This window comes from Asterias amurensis, chromosome 4 (assembly GCF_032118995.1).
Source record: "Asterias amurensis chromosome 4, ASM3211899v1".
NCBI classification, from domain to species: Eukaryota; Metazoa; Echinodermata; class Asteroidea; order Forcipulatida; family Asteriidae; genus Asterias; species Asterias amurensis.
Genome location: NC_092651.1, coordinates 10,656,172 through 10,681,729, shown reverse-complemented (window position 1 = coordinate 10,681,729; position 25,558 = coordinate 10,656,172). Strand labels below are relative to the sequence as shown.

Genomic DNA, 25,558 nt, shown 5'->3' with positions numbered 1-25,558 from the left:
CAAATATGGGGGCCGATGACACGTTTTACAATCCACCTATACTATGCAATCATGACAAGATAAACTTGTTGTACGTTGCACAAATTAGTTTTTAGCCATACATGTATTGTTTCATTGTAACTTCAAAATCACTTTTTTGTTTTGAACTTGCATTAAACATTGCTTTTTTCCCCTAGTAGCCATGATCAAAATCTGTCGTCTTACTTGTACTACATTTTTGATGGGAGGTGCTTTGAATTACCAGAATCTGAAGTGTTATTTTTAATTTTAGACCGAGAAAGTAGCATTTGAAATATTGTTAGAACCAATGTTTCAAGTGTTACTTTCTTGGTTTTTGTGGTATTTTGGGTGTGTGTGGGTATGCATTGATATTGAAAAAATACACAATTTTATGGTCCAAATCAAAGACATCAATTTGAAACCGTAAACAAAAATGGCTGAATTATTGATAAATTGTTGATTGTATGCTTGTTTTTATTTGATGTATGTTGCAGTTTATAATAACTGTATTAATGTACATACCTTGATTGATGACTGTTCCTATTCACTAATATGGAACATGCATTCTCACAGAGCCTACCAGCAGCCTTGAAAAAAATGGGTCTAGAGGATGTTGTTGCCTATTTAAGTGTCAAAAGTAGAAAGGACATTGTGAGTTGTTGTTTTGTGGCAAGATGCAAGAAGACAAAATAATAAAAACGCCTGATGACTAGTTTCCAAACAAACCCACTCAAAAGCATGGGCAATGGGAGACTTTTAGACAGCCCTTTTTCACAGTTCTCGGCAGTTCTCTGACATACGTGCACAATACTGAGCTTATGCATGCACACTTAGAGCCGTAAAAAAAAAGCGTTTTGTCTGCTGCCCTCAGCTTCTCAAAAGTCTCCCATTCACCGACATGAATGATGTCTTTAACTTGTATTGACTAATTAAATCATAACACATCCCTTTTTGTTTCATGGATGATGAATTTAATACATGTATAGTACGTGCCTTATTTATTTTTTATCAAACCCCAATGCTTCTTAATTTGCACAGTTAACCACACTGATTTGCATTACAGTCGCTTATACAATATTTTTGTTTTACTCCAATAGGGCCTATGAACTCCAAATTTATTTTGAAAGCTAGGCACAATAGGCTAGAGCATAAAGGCAATGGTGGCAATTGCCTCCTTGTCCCTGTTCATTCATTGCCTTGATGCCTGTACAAAGTCACATTTTCCTCAGTGAGGTGCACTTTTTGCCTTGCCTCTTCAAGAATAAACTATCAGGCCTAGTACAGTATGAACTGGTTCTGCCCAACGTTTTTCATTATTTTATTTTTTAAGACGACAAAAATTCATGGAATTTTTTTATTGTGTCAGAGGACGTTTGAGTCTTTTAAAAGTAAAATGATGACTGAAATAATATATCCTGTGTTCCCTTTGCTGCTGATTTCCAGGTTGTATCATTAACTTGGGTATAATCCCTAACAGGTTGATTGGATTTTGACTGGCACCCCAACAAAGAATGACAAAGTACAGTAGACTGCCAATATTAGGGCTACATACATGTACAGCTCGGTTGGTAGAGTGCTGGCACATTAATCCAGCAGTCACAGGTTCAAAGCCTGTTCTAGTCAAATTTTTTTTCCTCGACCCAAAATTATAATTAGAGTTTACTCAGTCAGTTTTCTTTAAGTGCTTTATTTCCTGATAAAAGTAAAACACATTGAGAATTGATAAGACGTACCATTTAAATATTCTAAGATGGTTTGCGGATGTAGGTATGAGTGAGATCCTGAAGTCTGTCATTGAAAAGAAAGGAAATATTATTGGAAGGGGTTTACAGAGCATACATCCCTGAAGGAAACAAAACAGAACAAGGAAACTGAGCACATTTGTTTGGGTGGGAACACAATGCTGTACTTGCAATAATAACCGACTCTGTTTCTGTAATGCACACTGGCTGGCTCATAAGGCATGTAGGATCCATGGTGCTTTTGTTCTTGTTGCTTTCATTTGGCTGGTTTTATATCCCTCAACAAATCTGCATAAAGTCATCTATACACAATGCCTCATACAAAAGGAAGTTTGGTTGTCAGTCATTAAAGCCTGGTTTTGCATGATTGAAATTGTACCTCAAGGGGGGGGGGGGTCCCTTTCCCCTTTTCATTTGGAAACTAAAAAAGTAAAGATTGGTTGCAGGGGAGAAATATTGCATGCTGGGACAGTATATTTCACCATTTGTGGAGCTCATAATTTTTGGAGTTCATATTTGAACATCATTTTGGGGAATTTTTTTGAGCTTCTTGAGTACATTTTCCTTTCAAAAAAGTATTGTCACAAAGAAGCCATGAATTGACAAAGACAGCAATGGTTCTCGCAACAAGCACCATTATTTGTTGCTTTCTTTTTAGAAAATAGGATTTAAATAATTCTCTGAGAACGGCAAAACCCTTGGCTGTAAGTCGCCATCAATAATCTGCCACTATGCTGGAATCTTGGAATACTCAAACTTTACCAACCGAGCCCAAAACAATGATTAACAATAGTGGCAACTTGTCCATTCTTGTGAGCCACATTTGTATTAAATGACAACAGGTTGAAATCAGGATTACACAATTACCCTGAAAAAGGGGAGATTTTGAGTGTGATTTACACTACCATCTGACCCTCTCTGTATGGGGGAAATGAACGATGCGTGGTAGGTGCATGCCTGTGCACTCTACGCAATAGAACATTGTGTGAATATAGCCGTCCAATGATGAAAAAAAAAAAGAGGGTGCTCCAAAGTTGATGGTTTTTGTAAACGTCCATCGTAAGCCAGTTTGGAAGCTGAAGTGTCATATTGTCCATATAGGTCCCCCTTTATTACATTTTGGAGCGTCAGGGCAATATATTGGAAAATAAAGGATGACACACGACTTATGTCCTACCAATCAACTACGTGGATCTGGATAAGTGTATATATAATACCAGCATGATATTCTTCCTACTTTATTCTTTTTAACATTTTTTTTTTGCCCTTTTAAAAATCTGAAAAGTGTGATTAAAGGGTCTATGTAACTTTTGTAGGACAAAAAACACAATGTCCACAGATTTTCACTAAACTTACACAGTTTGAAGATAATGATAATAGAAAGCTTCCCTGAAAATATTACGTGCTGAGGTGCTGTAGTTTTTGGGAAATGAGTAAAACAATGTCATGAAAATAATTTTCGTCTCATGAGACGGAAATTATTTTAATCATTTACAAATGTTTTTTCACGACATTGTTTTACTCATTTCTCAAAAACTACAGCACCCCAGTAAGTAATATTTGAAGGGAAGCTCTCCACTATCATATCTTCAAACCCTGTAAGTTGAATGTAAATCTATGGACATTTTGAAAATGTACCCAAATCCTTTAAATAGCCAGAAATGTTTATAATGCCTACACCATTTATACATGTAGGTCAGTCCTTGTACTCGATCAAATATTCCTGCTTATTTCCAAGACCAGTCATGCCTGATATTACTTATAAACATATAAATACATGATGTTTGAATGGAATGTTGTTTTATTTACAGAACAAACTGTTGGAAGAAGGAGAGAGCTACGCAGTCAACCTGTACACATGGAGAAGCTGCTCCAGGGCTATGCCTGCTGTAAGTTCATCCACAGAATCACAGAAAGGTTTCAGACATTTGTCAGACAAACAATTATATATTTACATATATTTTTATTTTCTTTGTTAGTTTTTTTAAATGTAAATTTGTTATTTGAGGCATTGCACGGTAAGGTATCAATATATGTTTGGTTTGCGGTAACACCATATGTGTATCTACTTGCCAGGTAGAGTTTGTTCTTAGAGAACTGTCTTGCTTAAATCTACTACCGCGGAGTAGATTGTTTGGGGTGTACGGGAGACTTCTCAGTTCTGAAAAGAACTGTCCTGCTTATTAACTATTACCTGGGCGGATGGTATAGAAACAGGCTGGGACTACTACTTTAGCTTATAGGATCGCAATTAACTGTACTGCGGTAGTAGAGTTAAGCAAGACAGTTCTCTAAGAACAAACTCTACCTGGCAAGTAGATACACACATGGTGTTACCGCAAACCATATTAAATTTGTTATTTTAATTTCTAGAGAGCTTGAGGTGCACTACAATGTTTGATGTTTTGGTTTCTAATTGGCTGACTGAATAAATTATAATCTCATTCTAATCCCAGTTTAGCTTTCACCAGCTGTAAAGGTATTCCATCAAGTAACAAGTATCAAGTAATAATTACAAAAAGCGGAACACAATTTTTGTTATTGTGAGCAGTGTCTTTGAAAACTTAAACTTGATTGGTTGCTGTAGAGAAAGGACATTTCTTTGCAAAACTCTGAATGTTTATTAGGACGAAGACAAGAGCATGCAAGTTCAAATACAGCATAAAGCTATGTAAGCACATAAAGTTGCTTAGCACAAACTACTTTTACTCAGCAATAATGTATCATCATTTATGGTTTGATTCCCCAGATAAGTTTGCTAATTTTGTTTGAATGTCTGAGATCTGAGTTTTTTATTTTTAGCATCAGTGCGGCATTCTTTTTTTGGTTAACCATTTCACCTTTTTGTCATCAGATCAAATCAAATGACCAGAGCAACCGTGTGGAGATCTATCAGAAGTTTGTGGAGGTCATTGAACCCGAGGTCACCAAACTGGTCAACTTCATGTACTTCCAGGTATGTAATATGAAAGGCACTGGACACTTTTGGTAATGACTTAAAGTAGTTGTTAGCATAAAAACTTACTTAATAACTAGCAATGGAGAGCTGTTGATAATATAAAACATTGTGAGAAACAGATCAGATCCTTCTCAAGTAACAGAGTTTTTGAGAAAGAGGTAATTTCTCACTCAAATATTAAAAGACTTCAGACCTGAAGCCTTTTTTAGGCATCTGAAAACACACAAATTTGTGCAACTTCGATGACCAATAGAAACACGAAATAGAAACTCGCGCAGCAAAAGTGCAAAATTGGCTGTTATCAGCATGTATGAAATTTGGCCCTATAAAGCATATAAGCACAAAAACTTGCTAAGCAAAGAAAAGTATTGTTTACCAGAAACAGGTTACCAGCCAAAATTACGTAAGGTTTACATTTTTGTGACTGGTGCCCACTCAATTTTTGCTTAGCCAAGCAAATTTGTCAAGCAGTATTTTCTGCTCAACAGCTTTATAAAATTGGGCCCAGGCCATTTGAACCTAATTTGTACTGATCCCCAGGTGTAGTAACTGGCATTAAGCAATGATAAAGGAGAACCATTTCCACATTTTAAACCTTCTAATATCTTTCATTCCAGCAACGAGCCATAGATGTGTTCTGCCGTGATGTGAAACGTCTGTGTCACTCTGAAAGGAAAAAAGACTTTGTCTCTGAGTCGTACCTGTTAACCCTGGGTCGTCTTATTAACATGTTTGCTGTATTAGATGCACTGAAGAACATCAAAGCTAGCATCAGGAATGATTACGCTGCATACAGAAGGTAAACAATTATTGGAATCATTGAAACTTTGCCCGGTGGAGAAACAATTGAAAATATGGAACGTCTCAACCAAAGGATCGCCTAAACCTTGGCTGCAACTCGGGAATTTTGGAGTTGCCTCTGTATTCCGAATACAATGAAAACAGTGGTGTTACATTAACCCATGGACCCCAGTCACAGCGTGCAACAATTGTTATACCTTTGTATAATTGTTATTCCTCTTCTCGAAGTTCTGTTGTCATCTTCAAACGTTATTACGACGGACTATTCATTGTTTAATAAGCAGACGAACAAGAAACAATCCCCTCGAACCCGCGGTTGTTTCGTACACAGCGCTAGAAATCGACCAACGCTGGGAACGATCAAGGTGATGTACACCGGTGTACATCACTTTTCATGTTACCCGGCCCGTCGAGCCATGTAACATGCGTTTTGGTTGCGCGTCACATGATTGGTTCTCGACCAATAAAATTTCACAGTAACAATATAGCTTATCAATCTAGGTACAGCAAAATGACAAACATCTGGAATTAAACAATATTCACCAGAATGGGAAAATTTGGAGCATAAACTCCAGTACCTTTTTCTCCTTCTTTGTGCACATGCTGCACAATGGCATATCTGGCATAACTATTTGTACGTCAACTCACAAGAAATTGTTCTGAAACGTATTAAGCATCTACTATTCCTCAGGTTTGAACAGTTTTGTGCAGTAAGACGTCAACCCATGTCAAGGGCATTTGATGAATGCGCCTACACAGTACCACACATAAAAAAAGACAAAAAAGGCAGTTCTGCGCATAATTCTTACACCATCAGGCCTGATACTTCATGGAGGCAACAAAGGCGATTGCCTCTATGTCCCCTGGTCATTGCCTACATTAAGTGCCATTGCCTTGGTGCCCTTGAAATGCTCCAGTAAAAGTTTACAACTTCCTCAAAGGGCGCCCTTTACCAAGGAGAAAAATGCCTTGGTGCTCCCTCCCTTTCAAAAAAGAAGCAAACAGGCCTGTCCATACACAGCCCAGACATTTGATTGGTTTCAAAAGGCTTGCCAACTTTCTGGAAAAGGCTACTAACAGTAGGGCAATGGAAGTGGGGGGGGGGGTTGATGTTGAGATTTACTTTGGCAAAAGATTAAATTGCTTTAAAAATTTTGATCTTACAGGGCGGCTCAGTTCCTACGAGTCATGGCTGACCCAAATGCTCTGCGTGAGTCCCAGGAGGTAGTGATGTTCTTGGCCAACAATGATAAGATCACCCAGACACTGAAGGAGAACCTGACAAAGATTGACGGGTATGAAGAGCTCATGATTGACATCATCAATCTGTGTATGGAGATGTATGAAGCGCGGCAGTTTGTAGTCCCCAGTGAGAAGCATGTACTGGTTAAGGTAAGGTTGGACCAGCAGTCAAATAAATATCCACTCGGTACGAAGGGAATTTAAGGTCTTGCTTTTTAAGTTTCAAGGTGATTAAAAGAGGACACACGCTTTAAAAAAAAACATTTTTCTTTGTACACTTTAAAGGCAATGGACACTATTGGTAATTGTCAAAGACTGGCCGTCACAGTTGGTGTATCTCAACATATGCATAAAAAACTAACCTATGAAAATTTGAGCTCAATCGGTCATCAAAGTTGCGAGATAAAAATGAAAGAAGAAAACACCTTAGTCACACGAAGTTGTGTGCGTTTAGATGGTTGATTTCGAGACCTCAAGTTCTAAATCTGAGGTCTCGAAATCAAATTCGTTGAAAATGACTTCTTTCTCAAAAACTATGGCACTTCAGAGGGCGCCGTTTCTCACAATGTTTTATACCATCAACCTCTCCCCATTACTCGTAACCAAGAAAGGTTTTATGCTAATAATTATTTTGAGTAACTACCAATAGTGTCCACTGCCTTTAAGGGGCAAGATAGGGAGTATTGAAATAGTGTACGGTTGGTGCGCTTGCAAAAAATTTGATAATTGTGAGCGACCCCTAATGTTCGGTATTCCTTTGTGTATACAAAAGCAAGTTTACAGGCAGTGCTGTTTTGGGCAGTTTGAGGGCTGAAGAATTAGGTTTCAAAACCAAGAAAACAAATGTTTTTGAGGTTTAACCCACATCAAGAATTTAACGGGCCTGATGCTGTGGGGTGCTTGCCTCCATGGCCCCTTGTCGTTGCCTTGGTGCCCTTAAATTGCTCCAGTAGAAATATACAATTTCTTCAAAGGGTGCCCTTTACCTAGGAGAAAATGCCTTCGTGCCCTTGCCCTTTCAAAAGTGTAGCATGCAGGCATTAAGTGATTTTAGGTTTTTAATCTTGGTCTTTGGATGTCTTGAAAACCCAGTTTACTTGTTTGTCATGTTACAGGTTTTGGCATTTGGTTTGTTCCTTTTGGATAGCAAGGAAATCAACATCTACAAGCTAGACCAGAAGAAGCGCATCAACATCAACAGAATAGACAAGATATTTAAGGTACAATTGACTAATAAGAGTATTCCCCTTTTATAGATGTGTTATTTGGTAGCCTGGAACCATTTTTGCAAAGAAAAAAAACAAAAGCCAGAAACAAAAAATGTTAAGCCATCAAGGTGAAACCATAGTTGAATTAGTTGAATTATGAAGCTTGTCAATGCCTAAAATAATGCATTTTTTAAAGATTAACCACTTGTGCTTCGGAGCATACAATAATGCTCAAAACTTGTACGCAGCATGCAACTGCGGTCTTATAAAGTGGCACTGGAGTTGCTGTGTGTTTGGCTGTAGTCTTTTCAGCACACCCCCATGTGGTGCAAGGCACTATTGGTGGGCTGTGCGTACACAGCAATGGGAGACTTTGGAATGGTCCTTTTTTACAGTTCTCGTCAGTACATGTAGTAGGGCGCGTGCTCAGACTTACATACACGTGCAATACAGAGCATGTGAGTGCACACTCGGAGCCTCAAAAAAGGGCCGTTATGTCTGCTGCTACCAGTGTCTCATGGTTATGGAGTCTCTGTAGTTATTGTACGGTGTCCCTGGTGAAAAGCGCAGCAAGCATTGAAAGGGTGCATTGATTTGTGCCTAATGCCGTTATCGATGACCTGTTCCTTACACATACCAGCCATGGTGCTGGCACTTCTGGGGTGATCGTCGCCTTTCACATGCCGGGTCCTACTTCAAATCCGACAATTAGAGATACTTGTTCCCAATTCAAGACACATCTCAAAACATATCTATTTCAGAAACCATAGCTTTCAAACTTTGGTTGTCTTTGTGTATACAGTAGAGTTCTTGTTGTTTTTATGGCAGGAGTGTCATCATTGACAGACACGGCGCACTAGATATGTTCAATAGTATTATTATTGTTTCTGCAATGTCATCTCACTTCCACCATCTGTTTGAATGGGGGGCGGTCGATCGAGGTCTACCGTTATCATAACTAAAATCAAATCATGTACTTCCTTCCGCCATGGTTTAGTATCGGACAACTTTACAAAGATTAAAGAGGAGACTATCACAGTATGTTGGTTCATAGTTTGGTGAAAAATCATTTGTAAGGCTGGCTCGAAACGTTTCAAAAGAATTCTGATCAGGTTAGCTTACTTACATGAAGAGCATCTGATAGAGACACAAAACTTGAAACATCCTATAAGAGATAACTGGTTTTTTAAAGCTTTTATCAAAGCTTACACATGTATAACGAGATATTGCCCAACTTCAAGGTGAGGGCTACACTTAACTGATTTTGGCTATTGACCCAATCAACTGTCAACAGGAACACTTTGCCACCTACTCTTGGGTTGTCCCTTCACAGTCCATGAGGATTGAGGCATGGGTATCATCCACTAGGAGCCTGTCTGACAGCAGCAGAATGCAATACCTTCCAAACTTTTTACAAAACAATCATGGTTAAAGCCATTGGACATTTTCGGTAAACAGTACTGTCCAAAGGCCCACACTTCGTGTATCACAACTTATATATAAAATAACAAACCTGTGAAAATTTAGGCTCAATCGGTCATTGGAGTCGGGAGAAAAAACCGGGAAAACCCACCCTTGTTTCCGCAGGATTCGCCATGTCATGACATGTGTTTACTGTAAATCCGTAATTCTTGATGTCGAGAATTTAAAATTGTTTTAATGTTTTCTCAAAAAGTAAAGCATTTCATGGAATAATATTTCAAGAGAAGTCTTTTACCATTACCTTCTGTAAACCCTGTAAGTTATTTGTAAATCTGTGAACTTTGAATTTTGTTTCTGTTCCGAAAGTGTATAATGGCTTTAAGTGCCTCACTCAAGGGCACAAGTGTCACAGCTGAGATTCAAACCCACACTCTGCCGCTGACAATACCAAAGCTTGGGTCCAGTGAACTAGACCGCTCGGCCATGGCATGACAAGGCTAAACCAATGTCTGTTGGTGTATCGATAAACATTCAGCACTTCCAAAGTTCTTCCTTGGTACTCTGGGTTCATGGGTACCTGACAGGCATTCGCTTTTTAATAGTTACCCAACTCTAAAATTGCACAGCTTTAGTTTTTGTTTTTGTTGTAATTGTCTGTCCGTTCATTCTTGTCCCCGTTTATTGTCTGTCCCCAGGCATCCCTACATAAGCCTCGGCTTCCAGATGATGCCTCCATACTCTATTTATGTTTCTCTCACCCTCATTATATAGCTTTGCTAATTGGTTATTCCTTATAAAACATTGTTTGTACTCTTTTTGTTCATGAAGTATGGAAATAAATATAATTTTGAATTGAATTGAATAGTTTGCTTACAGCAACAAGGGATTTCCAATTCATGGACTCAACATTTCCTGATTCTTAGTCATATGTGTAATTGTTTCACCTCTCAGCAACTGGAAGTTGTTCCCCTCTACGGTGACATCCAGATCCCAGTCTTCTCTTACATCAAGAAGGGTCCAAACTACGAGGCTCATAAGTCCTCATGGAGTTGCGACTCCAGCAATGGCTCCCAATATAACTTACTGGAGCACCTCTCATCGATACGTGAGGACCACACAAGATACATCAGCCAGCTTGCTCGTCATAGCAACAAGGTTTGTGGTATTATTGTTCCATAAACTCAGAAAAGACACTGAAGCTCTGTTCATACTTCCTCCAAATTAGGTGTGATACAAATTGCGACCTCACAAAATTTGCAATGAATAATTCGCAACAGTTGAACTGTGCTCAACTCCTGCAAAACGTCAAAATTTGTATCATATCTGCATTCACAGGAAGTATGAACCAGGCTTCACTCCAATTCTAAATTCCTTTCATTGGCTTCCTGTTTGTTATGGTACTATTTTTAAGTTGAAATTACTTGTTTTTCATTTATTACAAGGTTCCTGCTAGGAAGGAGCCTTAGATTTTCAGATTTGTCCTTGCTTGTTGTTTCTCTCACACACAATCCCACAGGGGGATCGATCATTCTCTAATGCCAGTCCTCTTCTTTGGAATAAATTTTCTCAGAATATTCTCAACTTATCTTCTGTGAGTTGTTTAAGGAAACTGTCAACAAGCATGTGTTGTCATTTAGCCTTCGAGAAAGACTCTACTTGGGTCGAATCGTCAGGCCATTAACTATTTTTTTTTGCAATTATACCATCAGCCCTCTTTTGGTTGGTAAGTTGTTTGCGTGTTTTACATTGTCTAACCCTGTACATGTATGTCATGTGACTGTAGGAGATGACCACAGCAATGAAAAACACCGGGCGCTCTGAAGCTGAGAATAAGCAACTGTACAACCTGGCTCTCAAGGGACTGTGCTTACTATCCAAATGGACTTCTCTGGTCACTGAACTGGTATGTTGGATTTGCATTTCAATCAAGTTTTATTCACTGTGCAAGTCTTGTGCGTATTATTGTTGATTTCAAACATCGCTGCCAAAGGCTGAATTGTGTTAAAATCCAGAGTTTTATAAAAATAGATAATAAATTAAAAAAACTAGAAAAACATTTAGAAAAACAAAATAAAATTATAAACACAAATAAAAAGTATATTCGCGTGGGCCAATTACAATAATTGATTTTAAAAAATTGCACGATTAAGCAAGCACATAGAAAAGAAAAGATGTTGGGACCTATTACAGTACGCAGACATCTTTTCTTCTCATGGCCTGTAAAGTAATGATACAGTAGAGTATCCTACTGATGATTAGAACAAGCTGGACAAAACCTTGAGATCATTGAAGAACTCACTCCGCAGTAGTGAAGTTATGATCCTCTATAAGCTAAAGTAGTGGTCCCAGCCTATTTTCTACCTTCCGCCCAGGTAGTAGTTTAGTTTATAAAGTGGACAGTTCTTTTCAGACATAATAAGTCTCCCAAAATCTGACAATCTACATGTACTCTTCGGTAGTAGAATATAAAGCAAGACAAGTTCTCTATAAAGAACAAAATCTACCTGGCAAGTAGATATAAAACATGGTGTTACCGCAAACCAAATAGTAGGATCTACTGACAACATTTTATCTATATGTGGACCGGGTAAAGACACCTTAGTTTGGCAAATATTTATCATTTTGTGTCCATACTGTCTCGGTCTAGCGAGGGATACATGTACATTGATATTTTTGTGTCTCTACTAAGTCTTAAATGCAGTGGACACTACTGGTAATTACTCAAAATAATTATTATCATAAAACCTTACTTGGTAACGAGTAATGGGGAAAGGTTAAAAAACATTGTGAGAAACGACTCTCTCTGAATTGAAGTTGTTTTCGAGAAGTAAGTAATTTTCCTTGTATTTGATTTCAAGACCTCAGATTTAGAATTTGTGGTCTTGAAATCAAGCATCTGAAAGCACGCAGATGTTTTATTTCTTTCATTATTATCTCGCAACTTCGACGATCAATTGAGCTCAAATTTTCACAGGTTTGTTGTTTAATGCATATGTTGAGATACACCAGGTGAGAAGACTGGTCTGTGACAATAACCAATAGTGTCTTTAAGTTGTGCCTAAAAATCACCGAAATATTTCCTAAAAGTTAAATTGATGTAGAGTCCGAAAATGAACACCAAGGTTATATGGAGTAATTTAGATAATTAATAATAATTTAGATTGGTGTATTCACATTGTTATTGTTTTTATTTGTGTTGTATTTTGTCTTTATTATCAGTTTTCGTGGAAGTTGATCCATCCAGCCGACAAGCGCACTAATCCAAAGATACCGGACACAGCGGAAGAATACGAAAAGGTGAGGAAGCTGTTTCAATTTCCTTTGACAAATTATAATGATTTAAACATTTGGATTTTTTGTATTCCAAATGCAATATTTTCAACATAAACCTCCCTCTGGCTGTGCTTACACATACCTTCAAGGCACTCATGCTGGAACATCCAGTAAACATCAGTGACGGGCTTCAGCAGCATCAACCAACTCTCAACCTACGTTCTTCCTTGCGCAACCTTCTCTTTGAGCATTGAACAAAAGGTAAAGGAGGAAAACCCTCATCGCTCAGCAGAGAAACAAAGTACAACTCAACTCACATATGGCCCTGGCCGGGAATCGAACCGGGTCACCTTGGTGAGAGGCGAGCGCTTTACACACAAGCCAACCATGCCACTCCATTGTCTTTATGGAAGGAATGTTGTCCAAGCGATAATTCTGAAGAATGAGATTAATCTCAGCTAGGCATTTGTGTTTGTCAACGCACCAATTCTCGCCTTTGTTTTATTATGACAGGCAACTCGTTACAACTACAGTAGCAGTGAGAAGTTTGCCCTGATTGAAGTGATTGCTATGATCAAGGGTCTACAGGTGCTAATGACACGCATGGAGAGTGTGTTCCAGGAGGCCATCCTGCGCACAACGTACGCCGAGGTGCAAGACTTTGCACAGAAGACCATCCGAGATGGTCTCCGCACAGCGATTAAGAAGAAGAAGAAGCTCATTGAAACGTAAGTCAAGTATTTTTCTTTTATATGCTTTAGGAGTCTGCAGGATTGAGAGACATTTTCCAAGTCTGTACATTTAAGGTGTTACTGTTAACAAACTTGTTAATTCTATTCTATGTTCTTGATATTGGATCTCGCACACCAATTTGTCATTGTTTTTTATTTTTTACATGCTTTGGGATTCTGTTGTTTATTAAAATATACATTTTCAGAGTCTACATATTTTAAAAAGTCTTACTTCAAACAAAAACGGTCAAGGCTATTATTTTGTGTACCTATTTAGTCATCCATGTATAGTTGATTTATTAGTTTGTGTTTACGTACTGTAAAGAGCTCCACTCTCTTTGTGGATGACCAATTCAAATGAAAATGTAATCAATCCCTTGAATACAAAAGGAATTTCAAAAATATTTGGAAGCAGACTGCTTTTAACCACCCCCGTTTTAACCACCCCCACAGCCTCGCATTTCGACCCTAGCAGAGTCTTTCTCAATGGCTTTTCTTTATAATTTTGAAACTCTGACAGGATTATCCGTGCTGTACGTGAGACATGCTGTGACTGGGAGAAGGGTTGTGAGCCCAGGGATGACCCATGCCTCAAGGGAGAGAAGGACCCTAAAACTGGGTACACACTCAAGGTACCCAGGAGGACGGTGGGACCCTCAAGTACACAGGTAAGTCCTCAATTTCTGGGCTGGATGGTAGAGCCCCGTCACGTTCATTCGGAGGTCTAAGGTTCAAGTCCTGATCAGTCTATGGGTTTTTGTTTAAAGACACTGGACACTAATGGTAATTGTTTAAGACCAGTCTTCTCACCTGGTGTATCTCAACATAAAATGACAAACCTGTGAAAATTTGAGCTCAATTGGTCATCGAAGTTGCGAGATAATAATGAAAGAAAAAAAACCCTTGTCACACAAAGTTGTGTGCTTTCAGATGGTTGACAGAAACGTTGACAAAATTAGGGCTAGATAGCTCAGTTTGTAGAGCACTGGTACATCAATTCAGAGGTCTCAGGTTCAAATTCTGTTCTAGTTAAAAGTATCAGACCACTGTAATCTCAGAAGACTTTATATTGAGTAGATGCATTGTAGGTATGTTAACTAAGCGTGGGAAACTAGTGTGACTAGTGTCAAGTTGCGACTACCATTTTTCAACTACGCAGTTACTGGTGCCGCCACGACTACTGCAAAAATAATCGCAACTTTCTGCTCGGTGAACCTATTGTGTAGCTCACGACTATTCACGACAACATAATTTACTTAAAACAATTGGACATCAGTAACACAATCCTTTGATTCTTTGAGCAGGAAGTTGACTTTATTGTAGCTAACATTACAATGCATATTGAGAACTGTTGAAGTCATGACTACTGAAGCTCGACTGGTCGAGTAGTAAATTTCACTATTCGCCTAGGCTTAATATTAACCACGGATTTCTTATGACTTGCCTTGCATTACAGCTGTATATGATCCGTACTATGTTGGAGTCACTGATAGCAGACAAAGGAGGCACAGGCAAGAAGACGCTCCGGAAGGAGCTTGATGGGTCCTCCTTGGAGGCTATTGATGACTTCCACAAGAGATCCTTCTTCTACAAGCATCTCCTCAATTTCTCAGGTAGGTCTTGATTCCAAAGTCTTGATCTTATTGGACTCTCTGAGTCACTTTAAGTTTTCAAGAAACGTCTCAAAACTTTCCTGTTCAATGGTTGATTACTTATTAAAGGCAGTGGACACTATCGGTAATTACTCAAAATAATTATTAGCATAAAACCTAGCTGTTGACAATATAAAACTTGGTAAGAAACGTGTTTTTAAGACAAACTGTTTTCCCATTATTAGTGCCATTATTTATTTGCTTATTGTTCTGTTTCTTGTAAAGCGCTGTGGTACCCTGTGTAAGAACAGTTTAAAAATGTCTGTTACTATTATTATTATTAAAACGCTCTGCTAATAAAGAGTACTCTTTGAAGTCCCAAATCCCATTTGAGAAATGTTACTGGGTACACACTCAAGGTACCCAGGAGGACGGTGGGACCCTCAAGTACACAGGTAAGTCATCAATTTCTGGGTTGGATGGTGGAGCCCCGGGACATTAATTCGGAGGTCCCAGGTCCAAGTCCTGCTCAGTAAATTTGTTTTCGTTTGACACCAAGTTGTTATGCCAGAATTGTCTTGTGTTCTGGATATTTTTTCTCTCCTAGATAGTTGGCAATCTTGAGAGCCTCATCAAAGGTTTCCGGTACATTTTGTACTACACAAAACACAAATGTCCATTACACTAAACTTGCACAATTTAAAGTTAATGATGGTAGAAAGCTTCCCTTAAATTATAAATTGTTTCGTTACCCGCTGCTGAAATAGGATTTAAACTGCCTCTTGCTAGCGAGCAATCACGGTGGTCTAGTTGGTAGAATTGCATGGTCTTGGTTTGGAATCCCACCCCGAGTAATATGCCTATGCCTGTAATTTTGTCCTCAGAGCTAGGGAAGGTACTGAGTATACAGTGCTAACACTATATGGGTAAAATCAAAGTTAATATAAATTTCGGTGTGAATTGTATTTTGTTCAGAGACACTGCAGCAGTGTTGTGATCTGTCCCAGCTGTGGTATCGAGAGTTCTTCCTGGAGATGACAATGGGAGATCGTATCCAGGTCAGTGTAAACCTTGGCTACATTTCAAATTGGACAGTTGTCAGAATAATAATAATAATATTAACAGAATATCGTGCATAACGCAAAAAGCTATATTGACGCTGAGCTCACACATAAGATTTTTTATGCACAAAGAACAGCTATCAACCAATCATTTGCCTTCTTTGACCTCAGTGAGGGTGCTTTTTGACATCACACGCTCTTTGACCATGTGACGTCACATGCGAGGGGTCTATATAGTGCTTTATCACACCCCTAGGGGCATATAAAAGCACCAAGTATGTACTGTAAGGTATGAAACCTAATCCTTTATAGAACCATGTAATGGTTTACAAGGTGCTGTGGCACAATATTCTACCAATCAAACTAGTAACACTGGAGTGAACCCCTTCTCTTTACGGCAAGTGTCATGACTGGGTATGGAACCCACACTCCGCTGCTAAGCATACATCCTGGAGACTAAAGACCCAGCTATGATGGAGTAAGTAAAGACGGAGGAGAAATTGAAGACCTCTTATTGAATTCCGATGTTTTTTTTGTCTGTCTGGTTAAAAAAGCGTAGCTGGTGAACTAGACCGCTCAGCCATGACATCTTGGTGGCAACTGACTAACCAGGTTAATCCAAATACCATATCATTATTCCTTTTTTTTTATGAGGTTGGGTTTTTTTCTTTATTTATTTCCTGTACAGTTTCCCATTGACATGTCGATGCCATGGATTCTGACTGACCACATCCTGGAGACTAAAGACCCAGCTATGATGGAGTAAGTAAAGACGGAGGAGAAATTGAAGAACTCTTATTGAATTCAGATGTTTTTTTTGTCTGTCTGTTTAAAAAAGAGTAGCTGTTGTTTTCTTCTGATGTGAAGAAGTACTGCTCTTTGATTTAAAATTGGGTCTCTATATGAAAAGCACTGTTAAGAAAATGCCTGCTTATAAAGAGTACCGTTTGAAGTCCCAAATCTCATTTGAGAAATGTTACTGTCAGTAATGCTTCTCAACTTAAACTTTTTGGGATTAAAGATTGATAGTGTTTTTGTTCCCCCTTACATGGGGTGAGGGTGTCAATTTTTATGATCTTTGTGTAATTTGTTCCTTTTTGCTGCATTCGGGACTTTTTGGATCTATATTTTATGTATTTTTGTTTTGGTTGAAATTTGCTGTAATTTTTATGAACATTTTGTGCAATTTGCGCCTTCAAACAACTTTCGATGGAGATGCCGCACAAGAAATGCATTAAATTATTTTCATTCTATTTATTACCGCATTACTTCGAAGTGAAATTATTCTCAAATTGCCTGATGCTATCTAAAGCTGCTGTGCTTCTAACCAGAAGTTTTTATTGCCATTATTTTAAGAGTGACTACCAAACGAATACCTTCCCTAAGTATTTACCTTGTACACTGTTGCTCTTGCCAGGTATATCCTCTACCCATTGGATCTGTACAGTGACAGCGCACAGTATGCCTTGACAAGATTCAAGAAACAGTTTCTCTATGATGAGATTGAAGCAGAGGTAAGATTTAAAGTTTTACCACTAAAGTAAAACATCGGATGTTGAACATATTCGTTGTGATTGAATTTTTGATTTTCTTGCTTTTTATTGGAATTGAGGTTGATTTCCTCTGGGTCGGCGTGACACATATTGTGTTGTGCTTTATTGTGTGGAATGCATGTGTTTTTCTTACAATGAATTTCCACTTCACTGCTTATGTTTTTCTTAGTTACCTGTTCATTTCTTAGTTACCTGTTGTCATTTAGCCTCCGAGAAAGACTCTGCTAGGGTCGAAAACGCCAGGCCATTAACTTTTTTTTGCACTTATGGTTGGTTAGTTGTTTGCATTAGCTAATTCTATTTTCTCCATTAATTTTTTAACACAAATTTTGAACCTCACATAGTTTCCATGGTTAAAGATGTGTGTGTTCGGTATATCGGGTGGCATGGTTGGCATGTGCGTAAGCGCTCGCCTCTCACCAAGGTGACCCGGTTCGAGTCCCGGCCAGGACCATATGTGAGTTGAGTTGTGAGTTGGTCCTCTGCTGTGCCACAAGGGTTTTCCAGACTATCCGGTTTTCCTCCCTCGGGGAAAAATCAAACACCTTCGATCTTGGCTGTGCTCCGTGGTCATAATGGGTTGATGTGGCTGGCAGCTGAATGCGCCCTTGCATGCCTGCTTCGCGAACACGTTGTAGCTCTTAGCTACAATTCAGCTCTTAGCTGCGAGTATGGATGATTAGCCCCCAAATTATTATGTTCATTTGAGACAGGATAAGACCTATTGAGATAGAATTGACTGATGCATTTATTTTTTGATTATTTATTCATTTTGATCAGGTGAACCTGTGCTTTGACCAGCTTGTGTACAAACTCAGTGATCAGATCTTTGCTCACTACAAGGCACTGGCTGCAAGGTAAACTGATTATCCGTCAAACTGCCACACTCAAATGTTTGCTACATTTTGTTTTCAAAAAAACATTTATTGAAACGTTTTCTTTTTGTGACATTTTATAGCAAAGTTTTATTCCAATTTTTGTGCTTAAAGGCTGGTTCATACTTCCTGCGAATGCAAATGGGATACAAATAATTCGCACAGTTGAAATTTGCTCAACTCCTGCGAAACGTTCGGAGTGAAAATGGGGTCCTGATGTTAAAATTTGTTTTGCATTTACACCCGCAGGAAGTATGAACCAGGCTTAATAAGTAGTGACAATACATTTTCTGTTTTTATAAAAGTGTGCATATTAATTAAGTACTTTACTTTATGTACTGTTAGATTTTATAATCAATCTCATGTTTTTTTCTGTAATTACCGGAAGAACAAGTTAAAATTTTACAATATTGATATGTTTAAATATATTTGCATCCTTCTTAGTTGGATTCCCTGTTTATCAGTATCATATTAGCACTAATAATCAATGCTTTAAAGGAGCCAGACTATTTTCCCTCAGTTTGAACACATTTTTATTTGATATGAGGTGATAAGCTCTCGCATCATAGTGATTATCATAGTGATTAGGTTTACTTTCATTAATCCTGGCCGCCTTAGAATTAATTGATTGTTTTTGTTGTAATTCTACCGTTGGTTTTAGCCTGTGTTTAATTGCTGCTTTATTGTTTTGTTTCTTGGAGTTCAATTTTTTCTCTCTACATCCACACCCATTCTCTTCTCTCCCATCCTCAGCCCCTTACTACTGCCTTTTAAATCCATTTTAATTTTGTTTAGTCTCTTCATTTATAAACTAGACATCCTGTTACCTGTCCCTTATGTAATTTTGTTTACTCATATATTATGTATAACTGTCCAATTATTTCACATTATTACGAATCAATATCAACAATAATAACAATTTCTTTGTACAGCATTTTGTTGGATAAGCGTTTCCGTACCGAGTGTGAGATCTACGGTATCGGCATAGCCTACCCTCCTGCTAACAGATATGAGACTCTACTCAGACAGAGACATCTACAGGTAAATAGTCATTCTATAGACAGTTACATTTTGACTAATGTCTGATACAGTGACTTGATTGGTCAGAAGCGAACACTCAAATTGGATAAAGTGTTGCTGTTTCACATTGTTTGAGGTAATTGCATTCTGTTAAGCAGCCACCAGATGGGCGAAGCCTGGTATCATTGAGCCATACGCATTCTCTCAGAATCGTACAAGAATTGTTTACCGCCTCTTTGCAAAAAATTCAACTGAACCATATGACTTAGTCGGGGGAACTTAATTTAAGCACTCACTTTTGGCTATGCAAGTCATTGTACGATAATTCCAATTTCTGTAGACAGTTTTGGGACATTTTACACACTGACATTAAACAAAATGTCTGACATGTTTTTGTTGCCCTTGGTAAAAACGGTAAACCCCCCCGTTCTTGATTTTTTTTTCTGAATTCTTACATTCTTGAATTGTTGTTTTCTTTTCCTAGCTGTTGGGTCGCTCAATTGATTTGAATCGTCTGATCACTCAAAGAATCAGCACAGCTATGTACAAGAGTCTGGAGATTGCCATTATTCGTTTTGAGAGCAGTGACCTTACAGGCATTGTGGTATGTAGCTACCAGTAACCTGTTCTAAGTTTTGTCTTAAGGATTGGCAGGGATCTTTGCCATTTTAGAACAGATGTCTCACTACTAGACCACAGAGATTTCCCAGAAACTAGAGGCAGTTTCAATCCTGTGTTTTAGCTGTGGGTGTCACCCACAGCAGTTTAAATTTCCATCAGGGATAAAGAATGTTATTTGGTTTTACCTTTACACTAATGTGTGAAAAGCACTCTGGCATGCTGTGGCCGAGCGGTCTACATAGACCGTATCGCAAATACCATTGCGCAAGCGCAGACGTTTGAATGAGGTGCATTGCGGGATAGATGTGGATCAAATTTGGACACCAGCTAGACCACAATGCACCTTATTCCAAGTGTTATGCGGTCACCTGACCCAAGCTCTGGTGTTCGTCAGCAGCAGATTATGGGTTCAAATCCCGGTCATGACACTTGAGCAAGACACTTAACCATAATTGCTTCGTAAAAAGTTGAGAATGGGAAGGTAGTGCATTCTGCTGTAGCAGTCAGGCTCCCAGTGGATGATACTCATGCCTACATCCTTATGGACTGTGTAGGGGGTAACCTTGTTTCAGCCCCAGGAATGGTGACGGTCAAGTGTAGCCCTCACCTTGAAGTGGTTGTCCATTTATGATGTCTTATATTTGTTTAAACTGTGTAATCAGTACTTTCATGAGTTCTTAGGGTGGTCAGGTTGACATAGTGGTGTCTTGCCTCGCCTTCCATCTCTGGGACCCCAGGTCAAATTCCACCCGAGGCACAGTGTGGATTGGGTTTTCAGTCCCTACTTTACTGCGTGGGTTTTCCCTGGAAAAATTCTCTGGGGTTCTCCTCCCACATCTAAAACTTAAATTTCTTCATTGTCTTCTCTCTCCTCTTTTGGCTCTAATAAGAGCGTTGAGAATATATAATATCCAGAGCATACCTGGGTTGATTTGGCTGAATGCCAGAGGCAGTCTTGCCTACCTGCGACTGAAACATGTTTATAGCCGCATCCTTCAGAAATAAAATCCCAGAAACTAAATTGTTGTCTTCTTGTTCTCCCAGGAATTAGATTGTCTGCTTGAGGTAAATCGTTTAACCCACTCCCTCCTGAGTAAACACATGAAGCTGACAAACTTTGGCTCTATGCTGAGGGAGGCCAATCATAACGTCATGGCACCGTATGGACGCATTACTCTTCATGTCTTCTGGGAGCTCTGCTCTGACTTCATCGTATCGTTCTGCTACAACGGCTCCACAGAAAGGTACAAAGTAGTTACTTTGAATGGTCTCCAGAAGTATATTTTGTCAAATTTCAAGTGTTTAAATTAAAACTGTATTTTCGTCATTCTTTATTTATTTCTTGCTCTTTTTCTACTGTGTGAGCACCTAAATTTTGTGGTTTTGGCACATTTCAAATCCACTATATTAATATTTATGATGTTAATTATTTGAACATTTTATCTACTGAAGAAAAACACTAGTAAAAGTGTTGTCGAGGTAACCTGACTTTACTCTGTAGATAAAAGACTGTTAGACCAGTCTCGGCTTGATTTTGTGATTTTTATGCAAAAGTTTGTTTGTTTATCTTGCCATAGGTTCGTACGCACCAAGCTGGCGTTTGTCCAACCACACAACAGGGACAAACCTCCATCCTCATCACCATCCTACATCTATGGCAGTAAGGTAAAGGAAAATATCCAACTTTTCTTTGCATGACCTTTTTCAGAAGTTCTTTATTGAGGTTTTTCATAGTAGAAAGGCAAGCGATTCAACATTTAAAAAAATTAATTTGATTGTTATGTTATAAATGGAATACTATTGGCACCCTCGAATGGTGATATTAACAAAGCAGGAGACTTCAAACTTTGGGTCTAGATAGCTCTGATGGTAGCATACGGGCACATTCTTTTGTCTTTGTTTCAACCTAAAAATATTGTTCGTATACCATTTGAATATTTTCAAATAAGCGTTTTACTTGACCATGTGATATGAGTTACATTCTTTGTTTTAATATAATCTAATCTTACTACTCATAACGAGTTGAGCTTTATACTCCCTGAGGAGTTTAGATGGTTTCAGGAATTCTTAAGGCTCCAATGAACAGGCGTAATAATATTGTGAGGTGTTTTTTTAGCCTATTTAGAACAAGTTTGTTCTAATTATGTATTTTTTCTGTGAATTGAATTGCAGTTGCTGAACACTGCCTTTGCGACAGTCAACAGTCTGTACAACTCATTCGTTGGAATCCCACACTGCCGTTGCATTGCTCGGTTGCTTGGCTACCAGGGTATAGCAGTCGTCATGGAAGAACTCCTCAAAGTTATCAAAAGATCGGTAAGGGACTACAACAAATATTGCCAAGAACTTGAAAGCATTTATATTTAAGGGCAGGCGGTGAATCACCTGAAGGCAACAGAGGTCATGACCTTAGTTGCCCCTGGTCTTGGCCTTGGTGCCCCTGCAAAAGTTTCCCATAGACTTTAAGATTTTCAAATGGAAGTGCCCTTTGCAAAATGAAAATGGCCTTGCCCTCTCAAAGATGAAATTCTAGGCCTGAACCAAATGTCTGTACACTTTTGGTAATGACCGAAAATTAGTTGAAATAAAAACTTACGTGGTAAGAAGTACAGCAGCTTTGGGTAGTATAATGCCGCTTTGGTAAAAGATATTGCTTTTATTTCCCAACTTGGTTTTTGTAACCGTTCAAATGTTTTAATCATAATTAGATGTAGTTGTATACATTAAATTTAACCTGAGAAAATTTCGTGTTTTTGTTGTCCATGCAAGAAGAATAATCCCTGTAGAAATACACAAATTGGAGTACAAAAAGATTATCGTGCAATAAAACCTTTCAGATTAGGTATTTCTACAGGGATTTTTCTTCTTGCGTTGACATCAAAAACGCTTAATTTTCTCAGGTTAATTTTATTGTATCTAACATTGAAAGGCAGTGGACACTATTGGTAATTGTCAAAGACTAGCCTTCACATTTGGTGTATCTCAACATATACATAAAATAACAAACCTGTGAAAATTTGAGCTCAATCGATCATCGTAGTTGCGAGATAACAATGAAAGAAAAAAACACCCTTGTCACACGAAGTTGTGTGGGTGTGGATGGTTGATTTCGAGACCTCAAGTTCTAAACCTGAGGTCTCGAAATCAAGTTCGTGGAAAATTACTTCTATCTCGAAAACTATGGCACTTCAGAGGGAGCCGTTTTTCACAATGTTTTATACCATCAACCTCTCCCTATTACTCTTCACCAAAAAAAGGTTTTATGCCAATAATTATTTTGAGTAATTACCAATAGTGTCTTTAATAGGGTTGAAACAATCCAACGGTTCCAAAAACCAAAGGTATCTGATGCCTTAAAAGCCTTTTTGATGGTAGCAATTAAATTGATGTCACAAGTCATGGGTTTGATTTACATTATGTATTTTGAAGCCAGTAATAGTAGCCTAGAATTTGGAAAAGCACTAGAGTCGACCATCCCGTTTAAATTTTGCCTAGTTTTTTTTGTAACGACCTATGGAAATTAGCTCAATTGTTTGACTCATTTGTTTGTGTTCTTGTTGTAGATGAATGACTACATCCTTCCATACGTAAAGCTCCTGATGGAGGTCATGCCAAAATCATGTAAACTACCAAGATTTGAATATGGGACCAAAGGTATGTGACTCTGATAAAAACAAAAAACAAATACATTCATAAATACCCCAGACAGAAGTTAAATGGCTCTGAGAGGAGAACAACAAAAATATTAATTAATCACAGCCCCCCCCCCCCCCCTTATTGAATTATACCTCATCTTACTTCTGTTGATAGTTGTTGACAAACACATAAACACACACTATTTTTGTCTTTTGTAATATTGTTTGTAAATTTTCTCTTTGTAGGCAAGACCCGCTTTTTTAAACGTGCCTCCACATTCATATTTTATTGACTGTACTTTTTGATGATGATATGTGGAAATAAACATTACCGTATTTTCCTGCGGATAAGACACTCGGCGGACAAGGCGCAGGACGCTAAAATGACCAAAAAAAATTCAAACGTCAGCAGACAAGGCGCACGTTTAACCACAAAAAAAAGAACACCTGGCACCACCCGTTGTCGGTACATTGACACAAAGACGTAATTTGTTGCCTTTGAGAACCTACTTATACCGACCTTTATCCAATCAGCCAACGCTGTATATTGTAAATAACATAAAGTTCGGCCCAATCAGCGGGCAGAAACCATGGTCCACGCACTGTCTGAAGTTAATTTTATTTGCAACATGAACACAATGCCTCCCTGGACACATCCATCCGACGTCCCCGCAAACTACGAGGATCCTTGCTGATACAGATACATTGCAACGACAGACGGACGTAGCGTGTGGGTGTAGTAATGTATCCTCCGGCCGGGATGTCGCTGCATGCACATTAATATGCACATGTACACAGTGGATTGCGCTGCTCAATCTCGAGATTGCACAACAGATGTTGGAGACCATGTGGGCACCGTATTGAACGATGTTCGCCGACGGGTTACGCTAAGCCGTCGCATTTGCGCTGCCTGGAAATGCGCCAAAATTCCCACGTGACTGTGCGGATCCCAAGCATGCCCAGACATAGCCTGAACGTATGCAGTCAAATTCCATTGCGGACTTGAGAGCAGTGACTATTGGGCATCTATATCACTGCACGTTCATTGTATCCAAAGGGAATCACTGGATCTAGCGGCAGGGACCTTCCGGATAAAGACAGGGGCGCAGTCTAGCCCAGACACGTCGAGTCTTGTCTCAATGCGTTTATTGCTGGTTCACGTATTTTTTACCAATAGAGGGCGTTTAACCTCATGCTATTACAATGTTCCAAAACACCCTCTAGCGTTCAATGTTTCTTGTATTTATTGTCACACTCACAGTAACAACGACTATAGGCGTGATATCTGCTTTTATGTTGCGTGATTAAATTTACAGACCTCGGAACGGTTGCGTTTTGGGGCTAATTTTCTGTGTCGTTTTGAGAGATTTTCGAGTCTGAACTTGGACATAGTTGATTTTACAGGCAAGTTTCATGCAAGGGCAACCATGATTTTAACAACCGTTCCTACCCGAAGTTTTGAAGCAATAAAATAAAATAAACCCTCAAAGTTTACCACACAATAGCGGTTGGGTGAATGACGTTTGTATGAAGTTATTGACTGTCAATCGTTTTCGGAACGAATACCCGGCCACACAGAAAAACATTTGTACACTGCCGACGTCTGTTGGACCGAAAGCTAGACGCATTGCGGCATTAATGGAATGAAAGCACGGTCATGGGGAATAAACACGTTGCAGTATTGTTGGAATAATTGGACCGTCTGGGGGATTGCGGCATTGTTCGAACGAAAATACGGTCACAGTGTCTGAATAGCCTTGTTCGACCGCATTATTGAGTAAGGTTTCTTCACACAAAGATCGTTGATTTGAACTGGACACGAA

At 38.8% G+C, this 25,558-nt stretch overlaps 1 protein-coding gene across 2 annotated transcripts in view; it reads left to right on the top strand.

Annotated features, from left to right (window-relative positions):
- LOC139935824 (cytoplasmic FMR1-interacting protein 2-like) overlaps positions 1-25,558 on the top strand; it is a 35,150-nt gene that overhangs the window by 2,243 nt on the left and 7,349 nt on the right. For both annotated transcript variants that reach the window (XM_071930421.1, XM_071930420.1), the window contains exons 3-23: positions 3,554-3,631; positions 4,597-4,698; positions 5,319-5,500; positions 6,669-6,894; positions 7,860-7,964; positions 10,326-10,529; positions 11,158-11,277; positions 12,594-12,671; positions 13,161-13,375; positions 13,899-14,046; positions 14,835-14,991; positions 15,946-16,028; positions 16,720-16,793; positions 17,449-17,545; positions 18,365-18,441; positions 19,392-19,500; positions 19,964-20,083; positions 21,145-21,344; positions 21,678-21,765; positions 22,273-22,416; positions 23,664-23,754. In XM_071930421.1, the coding sequence (XP_071786522.1) occupies positions 3,554-3,631; positions 4,597-4,698; positions 5,319-5,500; positions 6,669-6,894; positions 7,860-7,964; positions 10,326-10,529; positions 11,158-11,277; positions 12,594-12,671; positions 13,161-13,375; positions 13,899-14,046; positions 14,835-14,991; positions 15,946-16,028; positions 16,720-16,793; positions 17,449-17,545; positions 18,365-18,441; positions 19,392-19,500; positions 19,964-20,083; positions 21,145-21,344; positions 21,678-21,765; positions 22,273-22,416; positions 23,664-23,754 (2,698 nt within the window). The remainder of the gene's footprint in view (positions 1-3,553; positions 3,632-4,596; positions 4,699-5,318; positions 5,501-6,668; positions 6,895-7,859; positions 7,965-10,325; positions 10,530-11,157; positions 11,278-12,593; positions 12,672-13,160; positions 13,376-13,898; positions 14,047-14,834; positions 14,992-15,945; positions 16,029-16,719; positions 16,794-17,448; positions 17,546-18,364; positions 18,442-19,391; positions 19,501-19,963; positions 20,084-21,144; positions 21,345-21,677; positions 21,766-22,272; positions 22,417-23,663; positions 23,755-25,558) is intronic.